We start from the raw sequence: 20,796 nt of genomic DNA on the forward strand, positions 1-20,796 counted from the left end.
CATTTTTACTGCATCAAGCCTCTGCTTTCAGCCTGAATTCATGGCCTGACATTAACTCCAAGCTCTTTTCATTTCTTTGGGTTCTTTTCTTTTACCATTTTCTCTCAAGCAATAGCCTGTCTAGTCCTGCATTTCCTCCACCTGCTTCCTGCACTCCACTGCTCTTCCCTCTAATGTATGTCTCTTGGGTTTGTACACAGAATCACCTCCAGGGACTCCTGGCCTGCCCCAGTAACACCAGCAGAATCCCCTTCACTGGGAATCTAAGTCACTTAACTTTTCAATATGTCTCATAAACATCTCATGTCACATCGAGTCAGAATTTCTTGATCTGGTGAGACTAAACCAAAGTCACCCAGGCAAGCAAAAGCAGGCTCTGGGAATGTTACTGTCTCCCTCCTTAGCCTCCTCAGCCTCTCCTTAGAACTTTTGCCTAAGGAGTAGCATACCCTGTCCTGCCTCTCCAAAGGGCCTCTGCCAAGAAGTTCTCTTTGACTCCAGTGATTTAGGCTAGTTGTCTGCACTGAATCAGCTGAAAACTTCAGCCTGAAGTTTCACTGCATCCTGCCAAGGTGAAAGCAAGCAGCTGTTAGAACAGTCCCCAAGAGGAACGGTTGGTCCTTAGGAACTGTGTAATATACAATGGTGGATGCTGAGGATCAGTTGTTATGTGGCATCACTAGAGAATAAAGTCAAGCCGTGGCACGGGCAGGTGAAAATGCCACCCCGCTCTCCGGAGGGACACCTCAGGAGTAGATGTGTTACTGAGTGCATCACACTGTGTACGGCTGTGAAGAAGTGCTCAGCTCTGTATGAGCACAGAAGCTCTCAACAGAGCCAAAAAAGATCAGAATAATCTGCTTTAGACAATGCATTGGTAAGCAGAGACTAGATGGGTATAAACTCAATGAATGGCATTAACAGTATAAATTAAATGCCCAGAAAAAGAAAGGTTGACATTTCATAAAATTCAAGGGTGATAAATTTTAAAAGTCAAATGGGATCCTTGAATTCAATGTAGAACTGTATTTCCTGCTTTATTGCTATCATCAGGGCAGTAAAACTACTGAAAAATTAAATTGACATTTATGTGACAACAATCATACGGCCATGATAGATGCTAAAATTAAAATTTTGGAAGGGTGGAGGCCTTCTACTTTTGAAGAGTTTGTAGAAGTCTTACTGCAAAATACTGATCAATAAGAAATTGTCTCATTTGACAGGTAATTGCTGACTGCACTATGTTCTTGAACTGATTTGGGAGCATTTGCTGCTGGAGATGTAGGGCATTAAAGGGGATCATTGTGTATAAAAATTATTATGTTCTAATATTAATTGAATTTTTTAATCATTTCATTTTAGAATAGATGCAGAAAGGTCACAAATTTTCGACACAGCAGAAGTATGTTTTTGAAAAATATTTTCTGAATTCCAATATGATATATTGATCTGATAGTAGGGATTTGGTTTCATTTTCCTGAGTTTCAATCCAAGTGCTGATTTGATTACATGTACAGAAAATCATTACCAGTATATCTTCATTAAATCTAAACAAGGGAAATGGTGAAAATATTTTCCTTACTGGTTTTCCATTTGGTGGTTGTTTCTAAATTGCTGTGGTGTACTTTAAACAATGCCCTGCATGTGATAAAAATGTGTTCTGGAAAATCTCTTTCCAAATTTGCAGAGGATTTAAGCATTTTTTTCTGCAATCAGTAGAGTATTTGTCTATCCACCCTTCTCTCTGTTTTATTGTAATAACATAAAAACATGTTCTGACCTTTTATCTCTTAGATTTTCAAATGACAATGTGTGAAATTTCTTTCCCCTTACTTTGTGATCCACAAATCACTGGTTATGTTGATTCTTCCGGGGTTGTTTAAGTTCACAGAGTAATGTAGTTTTATCCAGTTGCTATCCGTGTGTGTTTCTCTCTTCCCTTTGCTTGAAAATCCATGTTGATTATGTCCAGCACTGCTCAGGGCAGGCTGCACTGACTCTCCTCCGCTCTCTCCGCAGCTGCGTGCACTGCAATGTTGTGTACTCTGACGTGGCGGCACTCAAGTCTCATATTCAAGGTTGTCACTGTGAAGTCTTTTACAAGTGTCCTATCTGTCCCATGGCATTTAAATCTGCTCCCAGCACACATTCCCATGCCTACACGCAACACCCGGGTATCAAGATAGGCGAACCAAAGTAAGCAAAATTCATCTTCTACTGCACTTGTCTGCATTTGAATGACCCGTGACATTGCATTCTGTCCTGTGCTTGCAGGATACCTCTTACAGCCACCAGTTTGTCAGCCTGCTGGTAATGTGGAATTTGTGTAGTGCTTTCATGACTTTTCAGCTGGTAGTTCATTGGGCAAAGGTGATATTTCTGTGAATACACTAGCAGGTCTTCAAGCACTGCATGCTACAAGAGAGTGATTGCAAAACGTAATTACACAAATTATTTGGACAGGTGGCCAGAGTGTTGCTCATTCTAATGTTTTAATCTGCTTAGCTCATCTGCATTTTTACTGTGATTTAAAATAATGTGATTCCAAAAAGAGCTGCTATACTAATCAGTGCTTATGTGGTGATTTTCTTAACGTGGTTGAAAAGCTGAGAAAAAGCGATTTTATCTATTTATATAAGCTTTTTTTTCCAATAGGTAATCTCTTTCTGGCTTGAAGCAGAAGTGGTTTTGTTCTGTAGCTAGGAAAGTTCCCATAAAGGTGGTAGTTTGCTGAAGGTGGTGACACATGGTACAAGTAGGACTCGTCTTCATGGTCTTTTTTTAAAGCTGTTGGACACTGGGGGGCTCTGCTGAAGGCAGCAAGTGCTGCTGTGTGTGCAGACTCCTCCAGCCCTCGGGTGTGAGCCTCTCTGAGCACCTCTTCTCCTCCATCTGCCTCTTCCTCACTGCTAGAGTGCACTGTTGAGAGCAAACAGGGATTGAGCTCTGTGTTTTCTCCAGGGCATGCGCAGAACACCAGCATGGCAACAACTTGCAAGCTCAAGAACATAGAAGGTGTTATGTGATGTAATAACCAGTGTTCTTAAGAGTTCAGTTTCTCACTGTTTCTTGTAACATATTAACAGGAGATATTTTTCTTTCTTTGCACTTCCATCAAAGCAAAATGGCAACAAACTTGCCATGTCTGATACGAAATGAAAGTAATTTCTTCCTCGTGGGAAATGATACATGGTTTTAATTCAGCATGGTATCATCTGTCAGGGGCTGTGAGATACCAGCATTTAAAACATTTTTCAGGTTCCCATAGATTTCTCATTAGACGAATCTAAAAGATTTAAGATCACTGTTTCTGTAAGATGCTACACATATGAAAAGTGAACTGTCCTTGGATCTGCCAAATTGTTTCTGATCACGTTCAGGAATTAAGTATTTTGCATTAGGTTTTTTTTATCACATAGATGCACTTATAATTGTATTCCTTTACAAGTTTACTTTGATTGTAAAAAATGAAATGAAATTTTATTTACTACTGTAATAAGTCACAGAATCCATAGTTGAGCACTCCTCTTAAGAAGTGGTGTTTCCTTTAAATTTGCCAGTTTTAGTGACAGTGCTGCCTTAAATGCATGCAGAGTGACTGGTAGGACTTTTCCAGCCCTTGCAGTGTTCATAGTTCCTGGCTTGCCTAGTTCTGAGCGAGCCGACAGGTTATATTTGAGGCAATACATTCACATTTGGGTTATGTGTGCTGCATCATGGGGCACCCAGGCTGTGTAACTGGCACCCATTGCAAGCCTGCCAGCCTCATTCCTGACCCCAGGAGTGTGGCACAGTCCAAGGACACTGGCCATGGCTTCAGCAGTGCCCCATGGCTTCTGAGGGACTCTGTAGTAAGTCATACTCCTCTGTTTACAGGAATTGGGCTCCTGGGGAATCTGGCTGCCCGCCCCTGGCATTTACTTGAACTGTGTGATTTACAATTACATTACAAACAGTTGCTGCAGAACAGATGCACTAAATCACTTGGTGTATGAAAAATGACTTTTATATGCAGGGATTCTCATTGGGATGAAATGAAATTATTTTAATATAGGGAAACGGATGGCTGTCTTGTCTTTCAACTCTGGGAAGCTCTCGCCTGTAATATACTCTAAGCTCTGGTTTCCCAGAAAACCACAGATGTAACCTTTTTTCAGTAAACAGTGTCTAGGAATGGCACTAATATACTTTTCATGATTGATCTCTTTTTGAATACTGGAGGAATTCTTGTTTATCAAGCCAAATTATGGGATATTTATAGTACTATTGGTAAAAAGTGTATTATCCCACAAGTTCCTTTTTTTCAAGAAAAAAAAATTTGGGAAGAAGGAATACTGTCCTCTGGTGCAGAGGCTTTGCAAATGCTAAATGTCTTTTATGTGACTGAAAGTATTTTCCTGTGAGATAACACTTGTATTTATTCCAAGATAATATGTGAATTTGCTAAACAGATTTTTGGGAAGTGAAAAGGCCATGCACTTGCTTTGTTGTGTATGGTGGGGCAGGAGCAGCCTGGGAGTGGGATGGGATGGGATGGGATGGGATGGGATGGGATGGGATGGGATGGGATGGGATGGGATGAATTGCCTGACTTATTCCAGCATCCCTGTAAATTACATCCTGTGGAAGCACAACTGCCTTTAAGCTTTGAACAGCATTTTAGGCAGTTGCATGTTAAACACTGACTACTTCAATTAAATTTAAAAAAAACCAAAACCATGCATAGTTGCATGGTTGCATGGTTAAGGATTGAAAATCATGTTTTTGCTGTGTCTGAAGGAAATACTCCAGGTGTGTATAGTCATAACTCATACTGTGAGGTGTGTTGGTATGAATTTAAGCGAGTACAGTCTTTGCCCAGAGACTTGTCTGAAATTCGGATCTTTACCAGATAGTTCTGCTTTTGTGAAGGCAGGGTAAAGTACTTTAGCTGCCTTAGAAAATACAGAGATCTAGCTCGTGGTGGTTTTAGAGAGTTACAGTTTTTATATGTGATAAATTCAGAAAGAATTTCTACAAATCTCCAGATCTGCAGTGAAGGGTTCACCACAGAAAGCAGGACAATAGTACATTGATCATCAGAGAATGCTATGTAAATAATACATTTATCTTAGCATGTGTGAGAAACTGGTACCCCTTGATAGCACAAAAACAAAGTCTTTCCCAGTTAACATGAAGAAGTGAAAATTGTTTTTCATTTGGAGTTACAGGACGGCTTGGACATGGAAGCAATGCCCGTGTTCTTATCATCTCAAAACACAGTGCAGAGTGATCCCCAGAGCTCTGGAACAATGCACTATCAATGATAGTTACTTAGAGGGATGTATAAAGCACTGGGAACATTTATGTAGCTAATGAGAAGATTTAGCACTTTAGCAGGCAGGAGGGTTTGAGGGTTGTTTTTTTAAGCGGAAGTTACTCTTAAGGGTGGAAGCCCCTGTTGCTGTACTGAGCACCTGTGGTTGGGCTTCTTTTATTTTAGCTAAACTTTCTCTGCAGCACTACAGATTACATGGCTTAGATTTCTCTCTCATCTCATGATCTGTGGTTAGAAAACTGCTGTAAGAGTTGGGGGACCTATGTTCAAAAGTCATGTGTGCTCCAAGAAAGGAAGCGTTTGGTAGTGTCTCTACATTTCTGTGACAGATTCATCAAGGCTTGGAATGGCAGATCAGGGAAATCCCGTCCTGTGCTGTTAGGGCTTCAGGGCATTGACAGAGTCTAGGTTTGGCATTCAGGAGCATTAAAGCCATGCACATTGCCAAAAATGTATTTATCTTGAAGCATGTTGCTAACTACAATTGAATTAATCACTCCTTACAATATACTGCATATACAATATACAGGTTTGTAACCTGGAGCCAGGGATATTATCCTTTAGCTACAGTGTGAGTTCAGAAACTGAAGGTGTTGAACTGTCAGAGTATCCTGAGCAGATGTTGTTGTTGTATATGTAACTGGCACATGCTATTTTCTGGCTTCTTGTTTGCACTTTTAGTTTTTTTTATATTTTTCTGTTTCTTCTACTGCTCCCATATTTTGAAATTGAAGGATGTTTTGAATTAGTTTAACTTTTTTCAGGCAGTGTGAAACGATTGCTTAAACATGTCAGATGTTACCTGCTATGAGGAAAAAAGTCAACGTCATGATTCTTGCAAATAGATCATCAACATGACTGACACTGTTTATTGTGCTTCTGTTTTTAGAATAATATATAAATGCTCTATGTGTGACACTGTGTTTACTCTACAACCTTTGCTCTATCGCCACTTTGATCAGCACATTGAAAACCAGAAGGTGTCTGTTTTCAAGTGTCCAGACTGTTCTCTTCTATATGCACAGAAACAGCTTATGATGGATCATATCAAGGTGTGTAGGCATCTTCTCTTGTTTTCTTCGTGATACCATTTGTCATGCAATATATGCTGTCAGAACATACTGTGAAAAGGCATGTAGTGTCAAGACTGCTGAGAGAGATGTTAATAATTCTGAGGGAGTAATCTGTGAATTTTGTTCTCAAATGTTAAAATTTTGTATTTTGTCTGGTCTTCAGCATATCTGTGATGACTCAGTTGGTTTTTCTCTAAGAATGTTGATTTTGGTATACTGGGAATATCTCAGCAAGTCCAATCCTAACAAATACTGAGTTTTATTTACAGTATTCTAAGTATTATTCCAATTGTTAGGAGCTGAGAATGCTGAGTGCATCACAAAATCAAACCTTTGATGTTCAGAATTCACCAGGAAGCAGTATGTTACTAGATGTAGAGGTTACCTGTGTTATGTGAACTTGAACATGTGTGCTTTGAAAAAAACTTCAGTGGATTTCCTCATAAACACTATTAAGAGCTAACAATTCATTGTGATCCTTGTAAGTCCTGGTTTGAAGGATCAGCAGCCCCCTGGCTATCATTTGTCAGCTCTGTGTTTGACACAGACCTCATGTCATACAGACCAAAGCTGAAGTTTTTCCTTATTAACCCCTGGCGCCTGAACACAGAATGGGACTGTGGAGCCTAACTGCGCTTCTATGGCGGTGAAACAATTTCTGAATACTATTTCTCTACCGCAGAGTGGAAAACCAGACATCTTTTTTGGCTGCTAAAACCATAATTTTGCATTTTAGTCCCAACTATGGCACTTGTAACCACAGAATTCTCTGACATAGTGTTGAAAATAAGATCACAAGTCTTGAAAAAAACAGGTGGTCTTAAAGCCAGTCTTCAACTTGAGGAGGAGATGAGGGAAAGGCTGAGCCAAGATGTTCAGAAATACAAGGACTGGATATTTTCTTTGTTTCTGAACTAGCAGCATTAGTTGTTGCATGTTTACTGCAGGATATCTTAGATGCTCCTCGCATGCAGCAATGCAAAACTCTGATCTGACTGCAGTTAGGGCCAGAAGCTATCTTTACAGAAATCAAGGTGCTCAGCATCTCACATTTCAAAGATATGCTCAGTTACTTGGGCACTACTTAACTTCTTTGGCTTTAGCGTTCCATGCCAGTATTTGAACTTTCAACCAGTGGGGTTTTAGTATGATTCATTAAATGATTCAGACATTTTTGAGACTAAAATTAGAGGATTAGACAATATATGTGCAGTAGCAGTATTGCTGAGTTTGCATTTAGGATGTGTATGTAGCAGTATGGACTGGAGCAAAGCAGTGTAAATTGGAATTCAGTTAAGGGGGACTGAAAAAAACAGTAACAGGTTATAGATAAAAACAGAAAAGGATTCAGGGAGAGGATAAAAGCACAAAAGGACTCAGGGAGAGTACGAGTGCCAGACAGAGGCAGAGCTCAGCTGCACAGAAGGTAGTGGTTTGGTATGGCTAGACATAAACCATCAAGGCAGAGACAGACCTGGATGAAAGTAGGACAGAAAGGGACAGAAGGAAGCTCAGGAGGAGATTATTTAAAGCTACAGAAAATAACCCAGAATAATTCCTGCAGATGTCAATATTTCTTGATGGCAAAATGTACGTCTTATTTTCCTGTAATGACTCACTGCAAGAAAATTTCCAGCAGCCAATGAGAGCAGATGGTGAAGGACTTGCCTGGCCTGGCCTGGCCTGGCTTGGCTTGGCCTGGAGGTGTAATGCTCCCTGTTTGGCCAGCACTGGGACTCCATACTATGCTTTAATGCTCTTGGTGTAGTTTCAAATAAGAAGTGAAATTTCAAGTATTGTATTTACAAGACATTTGGAAAGTTGAGCACTAACATTTTACATGCTGATAGGTTAGGCTGGAATGGAATCTCCAGGACAGCTTGAGTTGCCTGAGAGTACAGGAACCTCATTTCCCGCTCCCCTGTGCAGTGGGATACTAAAGCCAGCCTCCTCCTTTACTACACACCTGCACTTTGCTCTTAGTTGTTGGTCCTGTGCACTTTGCTTTTTATTAACAGTTATGGGGGGTTAATCACTGGCTTTTCCAGTATTTAAAAGCTGTTAAATCAAAGAACATGTTCTACTGATGAGGCTGATATTTGCTCCAGAGCCAGTGGGTAGTCACAAGAGCCAAGTCTCTTGTTTTTTTGTGAAAACACCTACATGCGGTGTCAGTTATTGTTAGGTCATGCTAGGTCTTGCCTTTACTTAATTTTGTTTCTTTACAAATGTGATCTGATGATAATTGTATGCCAAAGCAGTAACTGAAGGCTTTTGGTTGAGTACAACTGTGTATGTCTGTGTCAGTTTTTTACCTTTTTTTCCTCTCTCTCTTATTGTAGTCTATGCATGGAACTTTGAAAAGTGTTGAGGGGCCACCAAACCTGGGGATAAACCTGCCTCTCGGTACTAAACCCACAACTCAAAACTCAGCCAGTCACAACAAGGAAGACACAAAATCTGTCAACGGAACAGAAAAGTTGGAGAAGAAATCTCCTTCTCCCATAAAGAAAGCAGAACCTAAAAAAGTCACTAGTCCTGGCTGGACGTGTTGGGAGTGTGACAGGCTCTTCACTCAGAGAGACGTTTACATCTCCCACATGAGGAAAGAACATGGAAAGGTAAAGGAATATATTCAGTACAAAAAGGTGAATTAAACCTGAAAGGTGAAGTATTTGTTTCTAAATTCCATTTGTGTTTTTGAAGATAATTCCCTTAAGTCCCAGCATTATTATTCACTGTTCTTATATCTATTTCATCTTATTTGTTTCGGCTGCTTAGTTTTTTTCAGTTTCTACATCATTCTCCTGAGAAAATCAACTGTAGGCTTGTTCATTCAGTACTGAAATTTTTTCAAGATGGAAAGAGTGAGAGATATTGCTGTATTTCATCCAAGCCATCTAATCTGTTCCAGGTTCTTATTTCTTCTTTGTGCTTTCTCAATTCCCTCTCTTTACGGTGGTGTGATGAACGTGGCAGTGCTGGGGTAACAGTTGGACCCAGTCTTAAAGATCTTTTCCAACTTGGACAATTTGATTCTGTTCTCTTCTGAAGCTCAGTGCCTGTTAGCCTCAGGGAGTGGAGACTCAGTCATGTTTTACTTGTCCAGTGAGTGCCAACTGGTGTTTCATTTAAAGGCAGACACATTCCACAGTCGAGCTGTTGCTCTAATGTGACATTTAAGAGTTCAACTGAGTTAACAAGTTGAATTTTGTATTTAAAGCACGTGAATTTGAGATATCTTACTTAAAATTGATTGAAAGTGAAATGTGGGAATGTTGCATCCTCATGTGAGCAGAGAGACTGTTTGATGTTCTTCCTGCGTTCAATAGCATTTCCAGTTAAATGAAGTCAAAAAGACTGGCAGGCAGGAAAGCAATAATGATCCTGCTTAGCTGTGGCGGGCTCCAGCCCCTTGCTTGACATGTGGCAGCCACCTGCCAAGCCAGTCTTCACCTTTGCTGTGTGCTGGTGGCAATGCTCTGACTCTTTCCTCAGCTGGGAACCAGGGAGCTAAACTGATGTACTGTGCTGCACTGCAGCAAAAGAGCAGGACTGGGAGGGATAATAGGCTGATTTTGTCTTAAGTGGAGGAGAACCACTCTGAGTGAAAATCCATAGTTTTCAGGACTCTAATGTGCTGTAATAAATGATTGCACATTTTCAGAGGTTTCTATTACAGTTATTATCTCTAAAGCTGTTCTGCAAATTATTTTATTCTGTTTATAAACGTTTTATGGAAAAGCTGAAAATGCTGGACTACTGAGTGTCATCTTCAATTTTCTTAGGACAACTTCAAGCAAATAGCACCCCAGCATCATTGCCTCCAGTAACTCCCACCCCATTCCTTCAGCTTCCTGCTGCCCAAATATTAACTCAGCAGAGCTTTTACTGGCAATCAGAAATGCGTTTAAGACCGAATGCATTGTACATTTATGCAATTCTTAAAAACAAAGCAGCACAACCTCCCAATGAAACTGTCACTTCAGAGTGAACTAGAGAGCGATATTCAGTCTGATTCCAGCCACAGCAGAGTAGCCAAAGGCATATAAAAGAAGGTTAGTAACATATCAATAATGCTTTTTAAATATTAGCTTTAAATCTGTGTCTTTCTTTCTCTGATGTTTATGTGCAATGTTACCTCAAGAATAGCCCTTATTATGAAATATTAGATAATTGCTGCATTCAAATCCTGGCCTGAAGGCCTCTTCAGTTGCTTCCATTCAGGTGCTGTTTTTATCCACATTCAAGCAGTTCCTTGAATAACACAGGAGGCACATAGATTCTAAAATGAACAGAAATACAATTCCATGTCTTTCAGAAATGGGGGATACAGACCGGGTGCTACATTCCTTCCCAACCTGTCAAAATTTTTAGTAATTGTTAGCTGTCAAAAAGACCGTGTTGAAAAAGTAAAACTTTTACTGTGGAGAGAATAGAAATGAGCATAAAATAACCAAGTATGTGATATGGATCTAATAAATAGTGGAACTAATTTACAGCCTTATTTTCTTAAGAATGATAGGTGTGGGTTAAATGCTCTAAAATGATCCTTTCAGAATGATTGTTTAAAACGGTAATTAAACAATTCCTGTGCTATTCACAAAATCCATTGTCATGCGAGGTATATAAAAATACTAGTTTCAAACTTCTAATTTCTGCTTTTGCAGGACCAGAGTGAAAGAGCTGTAACCCCTAGCTGATCCCAGGCTGGATTATGCAGAGGTATTCATAGGAGAGGTATTGCTATATATATCCCCTTTGGACAGATCCTTAAGGTTCCAGCCCGCACTGGGAACTGTCTACACAGACAGATTTCACATTTTCTGATCCTCTCCTGAGGATCCTGGATGAAGGGAGCCAGCTGTAGGGTAGGAAATTTTGTAGCCACCTTGGTGTGAGTCTCTGCCTGATCTTAAAAGTGCTCCAAAAAAAAAAAAAAAAGTTACCAGCCCAGGTAAGGGAGGGTTCCAACAAGCCTGTGTAACTCCTGTCTGAAACTGGATCATTATGTCTGCCTTCCACCAGGCAGCCATCTGCTGAGCTCCTTGGACTTGTGTGCAGGTGTGTTTCTGTGAAAGGGCAGATGTTTTCTAAGTAGGAATTACCAACTCCAACTTAGTCATTGATCATCCTCTTCTGTCAAGACAAGATTCTGTACAACAGATCATGTGGCACTTAATTACAGAACTAATTTTTCAATTCTTTTTGGTTTGGCTGCCATTGCAGAAACTAATGCATCCAAAATCCTGTTTGGGTCTCTAGCTCGAGTCTCCCCAAGGAATTTAGAACAAATGTGGGGCCACAGCTGGCTACCCCACATAGTGCCCCCAGGGCCTGCTGAGTATCATCCTTGTCCTGCTTTTCTGACCATGGGCTTGATGCTTCTGCTCAATGCCACACAGCTACAGTGTGTGACTGCTCCAGCCCTTCTCAATTTCTTCCTTTACTTTTTCCTTCCACTTGACCAGCTGCAACATCAGCCCCACAAAATTCCCTAAACAGATGGCCATCAAGTTGGCATCAGATCATACCACTCATTTTGTCATGACTTTCCTGAACCCTGTTAGTGTGTCAGTGTCTGTGAGGTTCAAGTTTGCTCCTTCTTCTGTGCTCTTCACTGCTCCCTGTATGTGGCTGAGGAGCTGCTGACATGGTTTGGTGATGGGAAGGGAAGGCAGCCCCCTCATCCTGCTGCCTTTATTGATCCAAAATAGTCCTCTGATCTTCCCTGTTTCTTTGGTGGAAGAAATTCTCTTCATCCACTGTCCGTGACCCCAGTTTACAGCTGGAGACAGGTGTGTGTGTGTGTGTGTGTGTGTGTGTGTATAGCTCATGGGGGCCACACTGTTTTGAAAGAGGTCCATCTCTGACTTGTACAGTGTTTTTGAAGGGGGGGTGTACATGAAGTACAGTACCAAAAACAGGTAAGTGATGTTTCTTTCCTATTTATCAGAAGGTTCAACACATGCACCACTTTTACTGAGCTTTTTTAATGAAAGTCTCTCTCTTTTTTTTTGAAGCAAATGAAGAAACATCCTTGTCGGCAATGTGACAAATCTTTCAGTTCGTCCCACAGTTTATGTCGGCACAATCGTATCAAGCACAAAGGCATTAGGAAGGTTTATACGTGCTCGTAAGTTCTGGTTTTATTTATTTAGAAATGGAATACAAAAAACATTGTTAGTTGAACATCTTTCTTTAACTGTGGAAAAGCCAGTGTCCCGTTCTTTCAGATGCCCAGGACAGGCCAAATCAATTGCCTATCCTGCCTGTAGAAACGTGTCAGACTCCTGAGAGTGCACTGTGTAAAGTCTACAGTCTGAAAGTTGGCTGAGCTGAGCATTCACAGTTCCACTTTGGGGAAACTGGTTTTCAGGAGTCTCTCAAATACACAACCACTCTTCCAGTCTACAAAAGGCACGTGCTAAGCATGACACTTGAATTTTTGTCTCTGTTTTTTTTTGTTGTTGTTTTGTTTTGTTTTGTTTGTTTGTGTGTGTGTTTGTGTATGTGTGTGTGTGTGTGTTATCTGCAGGCACTGCCCAGATTCGAGACGTACTTTCACCAAGAGGTTGATGTTGGAAAAACATATTCAGTTGATGCACGGCATTAAAGACCCTGATGTGAAAGAAATGACTGAATCTACCAATATGGAAGAAAGGGAAGTAAAAGAAGACACAAAGGTAATCACTTAGAAGACTCATTCAGTCACTTAGAATTTTTTTTGGGGTATATATTCAGGATCTTTAAATAAATACAGGTACTTCGATCCTATAAATGTCTCATCTTCTGTGAAGCAGAGCCCCAAAAGGATCGTTTATCAGAGTTGTTTTAGAATTTGCCAAGGGAAAGGTTCTGACATTTGCAAGTCACAAATAGTTATGAAAAAACTGCATATTTATGCTCACCTGATACACCATTTCTGTCTCTTTGTTAGGTTCCTAGTCCAAAGCGTAAATTGGAAGAACCTGTAATGGAGTTCAGACCTCCACGAGGTGCAATCACTCAGCCATTAAAGAAGCTGAAGATAAATGTTTTTAAAGTTCACAAGTGTGCAGTTTGTGGCTTTACAACAGAAAATCTTCTCCAGTTTCATGAACATATTCCTCAGCATAAATCTGATGGCTCTTCGTACCAATGCAGGGAATGTGGACTCTGCTACACATCTCACGTGTCCCTTTCCAGACACCTCTTCATTGTACATAAGCTGAAGGAGCCTCAGCCAGTATCAAAACAGAATGGGTCTGGGGAGGATAATCAGCAAGAAAACAAACCCAACCATGAGGATGACTCTTCCAACAGTGCAGCATCAGACAGAAGATGCAAAGTGTGTGCAAAGACTTTTGAAACTGAAGCGGCCTTAAACACTCACATGAGAACACATGGCATGGCCTTCATCAAGTCCAAAAGAATGAGTTCAGCTGACAAGTGATCAGATTGTTTGGGATGCAGAAATCTCACTCCACATTGGAATACTAATGACACTTTTGCTACAGAAAGTTCAAGGTATAATAGTGTTAACAGTACTGTTCAGGCTGTTGCAATATATTCTGCATAAAAGTGTCCCCTTCACCTCATTGTCTATACCCTCAGAACCATTGAAGCAGTATTTGAGTTGAAAAATATTTGTATATATTTAAACTAATAATTTTTATACTCTTTGGTTATGTGTTTGTATCAGTATCTAGTGGAAAAATTGGGGGTTTTTTTCTGGTTATTTTCTGTTCTTTTGTAGTAAGTTTCTTTAAAAGAGAGTTCTGAATGCCGGGGCAGTTCCTTAGGTTCTCTTAAACTGTTTGGTTTTGAATGCTTCTGAAAGAAAGTTTAGCTAATGGAAGTGCATCAGGAGGAGGTGCTAGGAGGGGAGAGGAGAGAGGAAGCAAGCTAAGGGGAGATTTTAAATTCTAAAGAACTTGGGCTTCCAAATGTCTAAGGAAGCTTTTAAACTTTTTCTTACAAAATATATTATAAAATAAGATAAAAGTACCACTGCATATGTAAAATAAAGTGCTGGGTTTTAGGTGGCAACACCAGAACAGGTGCAGACCCCCTGGAGTGGTAAAGTACTTTTGAAGAGTATAAATGCACAACTCTGAGTATCATGAAGTCTTTTTTAGGTCACCAGGTGCTTGTGATCAAAGCTCAAATTGTTACAAATGGGCTGGGCTGCTCTGGATTTAAGAAACAGGATGTAATTAGAGGAATAGGTTTATAATGATGATGTTTTTTGTCATGTAATTTATTAAACATATAGAAGTGAGTACACAGCATTATGTATATTCCTTGCTGGTTATTGAAAGAAAATAGTTGACCCTTGCTACAGGGGTTGGGATTTGCCAGCTCCAAATGATCATGCCAAACGTCCTGGTGCTCAGTGTCACACACAGCCACAACTGGTAAGGAGCCAGCCCCAGCCAGGAGTGGGACTGGGGCTTGCAGCTTTAGCATAGGCCCTGCGGAGCTCAGCCAGACACTGCAAACTCCTGTCCAGCACCACTAGTTTTGCTTGCACAAGTACAAAAAGGTACCATACTGTCCCTTTCAGATAGAGTTCTCTGTGAGAGTATATTTTTAGTTTGTTTTTGCATTTTATACCTTGTATGTAACCCTACAAAAAATTTTGTACCTTTTTTTAAAACAAATTGTGTATATATAGATAGCTGCATGATAAACAGTAGTAATTGTTGGGTTCCTTAAAAGTCTTGCTGCTGTCAGATGTTACTATACACTATGTCCATTATGACTGTATTAAACACATTTCATATGTAAATAAATGTGGAGCATTTTGCCCCAAAGATTTGTGAGATTCTGTTATTTATCATTAAATTCTAATAGTTTTAAATTTTGAAGTGTTTAAAAAAATATGGGTCCTCTCAGCCACCTGTGTAAAACTGAATCATTCTGGAAATTGTTTATCAGATACATTAGTTCTGCTCTCTCCATCCTCATTCCTAATTTGGCTCTTGGGTAGATGCTTGTTAGCCCATTTATATTACTGGCATATCAAGTGCTTGTGAGGTACTTCATCTACAGCGCGCAGTGGGCACAGCACCTCAGTGCGTGCTGGCCACTGCACCACTGCCCTTCCCATTTAGTGGATACCTCTGAACACTTGTTTGTTGATGTGCACTGTCAACTGTACAACAAATGAGTTATCACTATGCAGAATGGTGTTTTGTATACAGTGAACAGATAATAAAAGTTCAGTTTTCACAGCCATTACTATTACTTTTCTTTATTTTCCCTTTTCACTGTCTTACACCTGCAAGTAACCTGATGATGCAAATGGCATCATGGTGCCAGGGTGTCACACTGTCACTCGTGTCCCCAGAGGAGCTTCTGCACAGCCAAGGAGTGCAGCCCAGCTGCTTGGCAGTGGGCTCTCTTCAGGTCTAGCTGGCAGAACAATTTAACTCTCCTGCCAGTAATTTCTTGAAAGATTTAAGGGATAGAGGGTCTTGAACTGCCCCACAAGCTCCAGCCACATTTCTGTGTCAGAGCTGACATATCTCCTTAACAGGAGGATGATGTCCAGAAAAGCAGGAGGCGAACAGAAGGTTTTAAAGCAATGTGAGATACGGTGAAAAGGCACAAATATCAGTAGGCATACCTAAAGGAATGATTTCCTCTTGTAAACTATAGAAAAAATGTTTAAACTTATTTTTGTCCAAGATCTGACATTTGAGTTGTTTGCTTTTAATTAACAATGTGAGACTAACAGTGATGACATAAATACTCATCTTTTTTACCCCTTTCCTGTGAGGATTGAGTAATGGATTAAACCTCATAAAACCTCTCTGAGAGTCAGGAAAGGGATCCTGTAGACTCCACCATTTTGCAGCCACTGTTGTGGTTGGAAATAAAGGTGCTTAACAGTGCAACCTCAAATTGCAACAGAAACGAAGGCTATATATCTCCTACTGTTGTGTGCCTTCCCATTCCATCCCATCTCTTCAAGGAGGCAGGGAGTGCACCGAGGCCTCTGCCCAAATATCCAGCTGCAAACTGCCCAACCAGGACTGCACCAATGCCCGGGTCCACCTGCCAACACAGCTGCAATAAACCTGTTTTTTCACCTGCTAATATTAGGGCATGTGGGCAGTGACTACCATGTGCATTTGCCTCCCTTGTCCCCGGGGTGCCTGGGCATGACACAGGTGTGCTGTGCCCACCCTCACGGTGCCCCCAGATACCTCCCTCAGGAGCTGTTGAGCCTTGGCCTGTTTGCTTGGAGGTACAGCCGGAGCTAAATCTGGCTGGCCACAATCTCTGTACTTCTCTACACTTGTCTGCTGTTTGTATTTCTGAAGGGCGTTTACAGATGCACAATTTGGCCTACCAAAGGCCCAAATGTTCTCAGTTCTTAACCTCTGTCTACCTGTGGGGAATTCAGTTTGGCAAGCCTATTTACTTTTAAAAGGATTTTTATAAAACTCCGACCTTTTCATTCTGTTAATATTACCTTTCTCAGTACACTTAGCATACACACACAGCTGCCAGGCCAATAACAGCACACAGAAGAACCTGTTTTAGTTTAAAACCTTTCTCAAATATTAGTGCAGTTCAGTAGTCAATTATTTGTATTTGAATTTCAGATTATTACTCAAAGGTTATCTGCCCAGGCTCTCTGAAGGGTGCCTAGGAACAGTGAGGAATGGACTGACAAGGGAAATAAGTACAGAACTGGTCACCCATGGAAGGCACAAGCATTCCTGACCTACATCCCCGGGCTCTGTGTACAATGTAGATTCTGCAGCCAGGAGTGGATGTGGACACAGAAGCAAGAAAGAAGAAGCCACTTCCCGACTCATCCCTGGGCACTTCCTCACTTTGAAAAAAAAAATTGGATTTGCTCCTCAACAGTGACCATACAAAACCTGGTTTTGATGTTATTTCTTTCCTAGTTGGAAAAAAAAAAAGACCTTTCCTCACTGAGGACCAAATGGCCCATTTGAGGGCATCACAGTGAGGCACTGCACTGGGAATGACCCAAATTTACCTGGAAAATTAACTGGAGGCACTACAGCTCTCTTCTCTGAGCCCCAGGATTCTATATTGAAGGAAAAAATGTATTTGAAACAGTAATGTGACTATTAGCCACATAAGCTGCACATAGTACCCTTCTCAGATATGTCCCCTTATATGATCTGGCAAAAGACTTTATGCAGTTCATTTATTTTCTGTTCTCAAATTGTGCTACTTTGTATTCAATGGCTGTAATGTGATGGTAGGGATGTGGATGCAGTGCATTATCAGCATTGCTCTCCCCAGGTCACTTGGCAGCACTTGGCTAACAGTGCCATACCTCTGCAGGCCAGACCAATATTGCAGGTCAAGCACAACAATATTTCCTGATTTAGTGATTGTTTCTGATATTTTTTTTCCCTGTTCCATGGGAGAAGGGGAAGAAAAAGATAACATTATTCACTAAATTCAATTGAATGTTCAGATAGCTGGATCCCTCCCTCCCCTTACCCTTCTTCCCAAGTAAAAGAAATTATTTTCACAAATAAACTATTCCCTGAAACAAATCCACTCAGCTGAAATCCAATTAGCTCTGCAGACACTGGGTCACAGAGAAGACTCGAAATGTTGACTCATACCCTTAGAAAGTGACACTGGGGTTGCAAACTGTGCCTGTGAGTGAGTCCTTGCCAGCTCCCAAAGCACATGACAAGACTCAGGAGAGAAGTGACACAAGACAAAAGCCAGGCATGCTCCCAGACAGTGGTGTCCAAAGTGGGGGTGTGCATCCATGGGCATGCAGGGAGCAAATAGTCTTTCTATTGTTACAAAACTGCAATGAAACACAAGTATTTAAAGTATCCAGAAGAGGGGTGAGTTCTATGCCCATGGCCAGTTCCCTGGAATACAAAGAGCTGTCATTCAGTATTATATATACAGGTAGCACGAATGCCTGGCAGTGTGCAAAGGTCTGGCAAATCTACCAGAATGTCAAGAGCTACATTTTCTGTGTACTAAAAAACTAGCATGATTTTCTAGCTGCAGAGCTCCAGAAGATCTACTGTACAAATATTGACGTCAAACATCCAGCGCAGGGAAAGATTTCAAAACACAGGTAACCTTTAGTAATCAAAATCATGCAGATGGTAAAAGAACAAAGCCACCAAGAGAGGTGTGGGTGATTCCCAGCATCTCTGGAAAAGGAAGAAAACCAACTTCCCAATATGTTTCTCTTGCCTCACCACAAACAATTAAGGAGTCCAAGTGTTTTCTGAGCTATCAAACACCAAGCATAATCAAACCAACAGGCAAAGGAACTGCAGTCTCAGAATTAAGTGTGGGTTTGTGTCTCGGACAAAAGAAAGTCCCCTCTATGTGAACAATAAGCAGCTTCAATCCTCCCAGGTCTCAACACAAAGCTGCCTTCTCACTTTTCTAAATTCTCCATACACTAACTCTGCTTCTTCCCTCTGCTTGTTACAGAACTAGATTTTACCACCTCGATTTCCACTTTTAATTCTCTCCATCAGGAATGACTGCAAGGCATTGTTCTAACACTGAACTTTGTCATTTACATTCTCTCAGCTGCTGCCATCTCCCTGCTGAGTGGCTTGTCTTTTGCCTCCAAAAATGACATCCCTGCTTCACAACAGGCAAAGAACAATTTTCTGCCTGTTTGATGAATAAAGCAGTACCCAAAAATAACACTCAAGAGATTATTCTTCTATGATAGCCATTTGTCTTTGTTCTGTGAGTGGCAGTATTGCAACTCTAGTCTAGGATGAAAATTCATCCATTTATGTTCAGCCATAACCTTGTGTGACCAGGTAATAGAAAAGTGTCAAATATTTACTGTTAAGTGCAAATATATAATTAAATACAAAGTAAGGATTAAATCTATTGTATATTAGGAGGAATTTGGGTGTGATACACAGTGTTTTGGAACAAAAGCTGGTTTCTTGTGGTTTCTTTTCATATTGATGCACATATGGTACCCAGCATTAATAAAATTAATTAATAGCTAAAGTGGAATGTACAGCTATAACCACAAGAAATGACACAGATTTCCTTCCAATAGCAAAGCAAATTTAACAAAGACGTTTTTGTCAAATTGTTTTGGATTGCTATGAGTCAGTGGTCTGAACCCTAGTGTAAATTACTGGTATGTTCAATTAGGTTTTCAGACACTGAGGTTTGTTAGTCTCCCTTATGTTGATTGTACAGCCTGTATCAATTTTGTCCCAATCACCATTTTAAATCTGTGTTTTCTTGGGGTTTTTTTATAAAAATAAAGGCAAGCAGATTTGTACACAAAGGCAAAAATCTCTATTAAAAAAAAAAAAAAAAAAAAAAAAAGAAAAAAAAAAAGAAAAAAACTGTCCAAATAGTATGTTATGAAAAACCTACTCAGGGAATTGCAGAAAACCTTTTGCTGGGCAAGAGTCAATACAACATTTCAGTGGGCAGATCCCACTTGTACAGAAGACGTAACTTTGTTACACACCTTTTTAATTAAACTCTTAATTGCACAAAGGAAAGTCAGAATCTTTTCACCACCTTTGAGTCTGCCCTTGTCTATTTTCCTTCTCTGAATATTGCATCTGCTCAAAGGGGATAGAGGCAGATGCTTTCCTCTGAATATTTAAAGGATAGCAGAGAACTAACCTGAAATGACATAAACTTAGGAAAAAGAATACTGTTGTCACTGGAAGAATAATTATATGAGGTGAAGGACCTTATCTAGATCCTGGTGCCTACCTGGTGTCTTTGGAGCTTTCTTTCCAATTTGCCATTTCTGTTCATTCCTGAGAGCATCATGCCTTCCCCTGTGCTCTAATGTCAGTTCTGCCTCTCTTAGTCAGTCCTAGTCTGTTTCATCCAACTGTTTACCAACATTAAAGTCTTGATGTATTTCTAGCAGATTACATAAACACTGCTCTGGTCAGATGGTTTGTTTCCATTTATCTTAGTAGCATTTCCATGTGTTCTCTGTTCTTTCATTCTCAGTCTTCAGGGGGTAATTTTAAACTTGGTGAATGCCTGGATCGCTTTGGCCCACTTAATTCCCAGGAAATCAGGCTCTGGGCTGTGACTTGTATCTATGTGGCTGTTTGCTGCTTCAGGCTCATGCAACCATTCAGTGACAAACTGGAAACGCGTGTGAAGTCTGCCTGTGCTGCTGGGGGTCTGACCCGCTGCCAGGCACACTGAGCAGCCCCGGCCCATGCCTGCCGGCCGCCAGGCCTGCGGAGGGCACCGAGGGGCTGCCACACACGGCTGCGGCTTTTCCGGGCCTCTGTGCTCTTCTCTGATCGGGGCCGTGTCGCGGTCCCTGAGCAAACGCTGAGGCCACCGCTAGCTGCTGAAATGGTGAATTTTTTCCGCTCACAGCTGCTGAGGAGGACACTGCGACGGCCCCCGACGCCTCCGCCGGCACGG

General features: G+C 40.9%; 1 protein-coding gene and 1 long non-coding RNA gene across 2 annotated transcripts in view; one reads left to right on the top strand and one right to left on the bottom strand.

Moving 5' to 3' along the window:
- Positions 1 to 15,188, top strand: part of LOC137467519 (zinc finger protein 532-like) — a 32,570-nt gene extending 17,382 nt beyond the window's left edge. Inside the window, 6 exon segments of the mRNA XM_068178998.1 lie at positions 2,020 to 2,196; positions 6,207 to 6,369; positions 8,733 to 9,011; positions 12,414 to 12,526; positions 12,929 to 13,076; positions 13,331 to 15,188. Coding sequence (XP_068035099.1) covers positions 2,020 to 2,196; positions 6,207 to 6,369; positions 8,733 to 9,011; positions 12,414 to 12,526; positions 12,929 to 13,076; positions 13,331 to 13,825 — 1,375 coding nt within the window. The 3' untranslated portion in view covers positions 13,826 to 15,188.
- Positions 5,424 to 20,441, bottom strand: LOC137467522 (uncharacterized). The gene is made up of 2 exons (XR_010995545.1): positions 20,116 to 20,441; positions 5,424 to 6,438 (listed from the first exon to the last, which is right to left on the bottom strand). It is a non-coding gene; the product is annotated as an uncharacterized lncRNA (long non-coding RNA).
- Positions 20,442 to 20,796: the final 355 nt, after the last annotated feature.

This window comes from Anomalospiza imberbis, unplaced genomic scaffold (assembly GCF_031753505.1).
Source record: "Anomalospiza imberbis isolate Cuckoo-Finch-1a 21T00152 unplaced genomic scaffold, ASM3175350v1 scaffold_66, whole genome shotgun sequence".
Classification (NCBI taxonomy): domain Eukaryota; kingdom Metazoa; phylum Chordata; class Aves; order Passeriformes; family Viduidae; genus Anomalospiza; species Anomalospiza imberbis.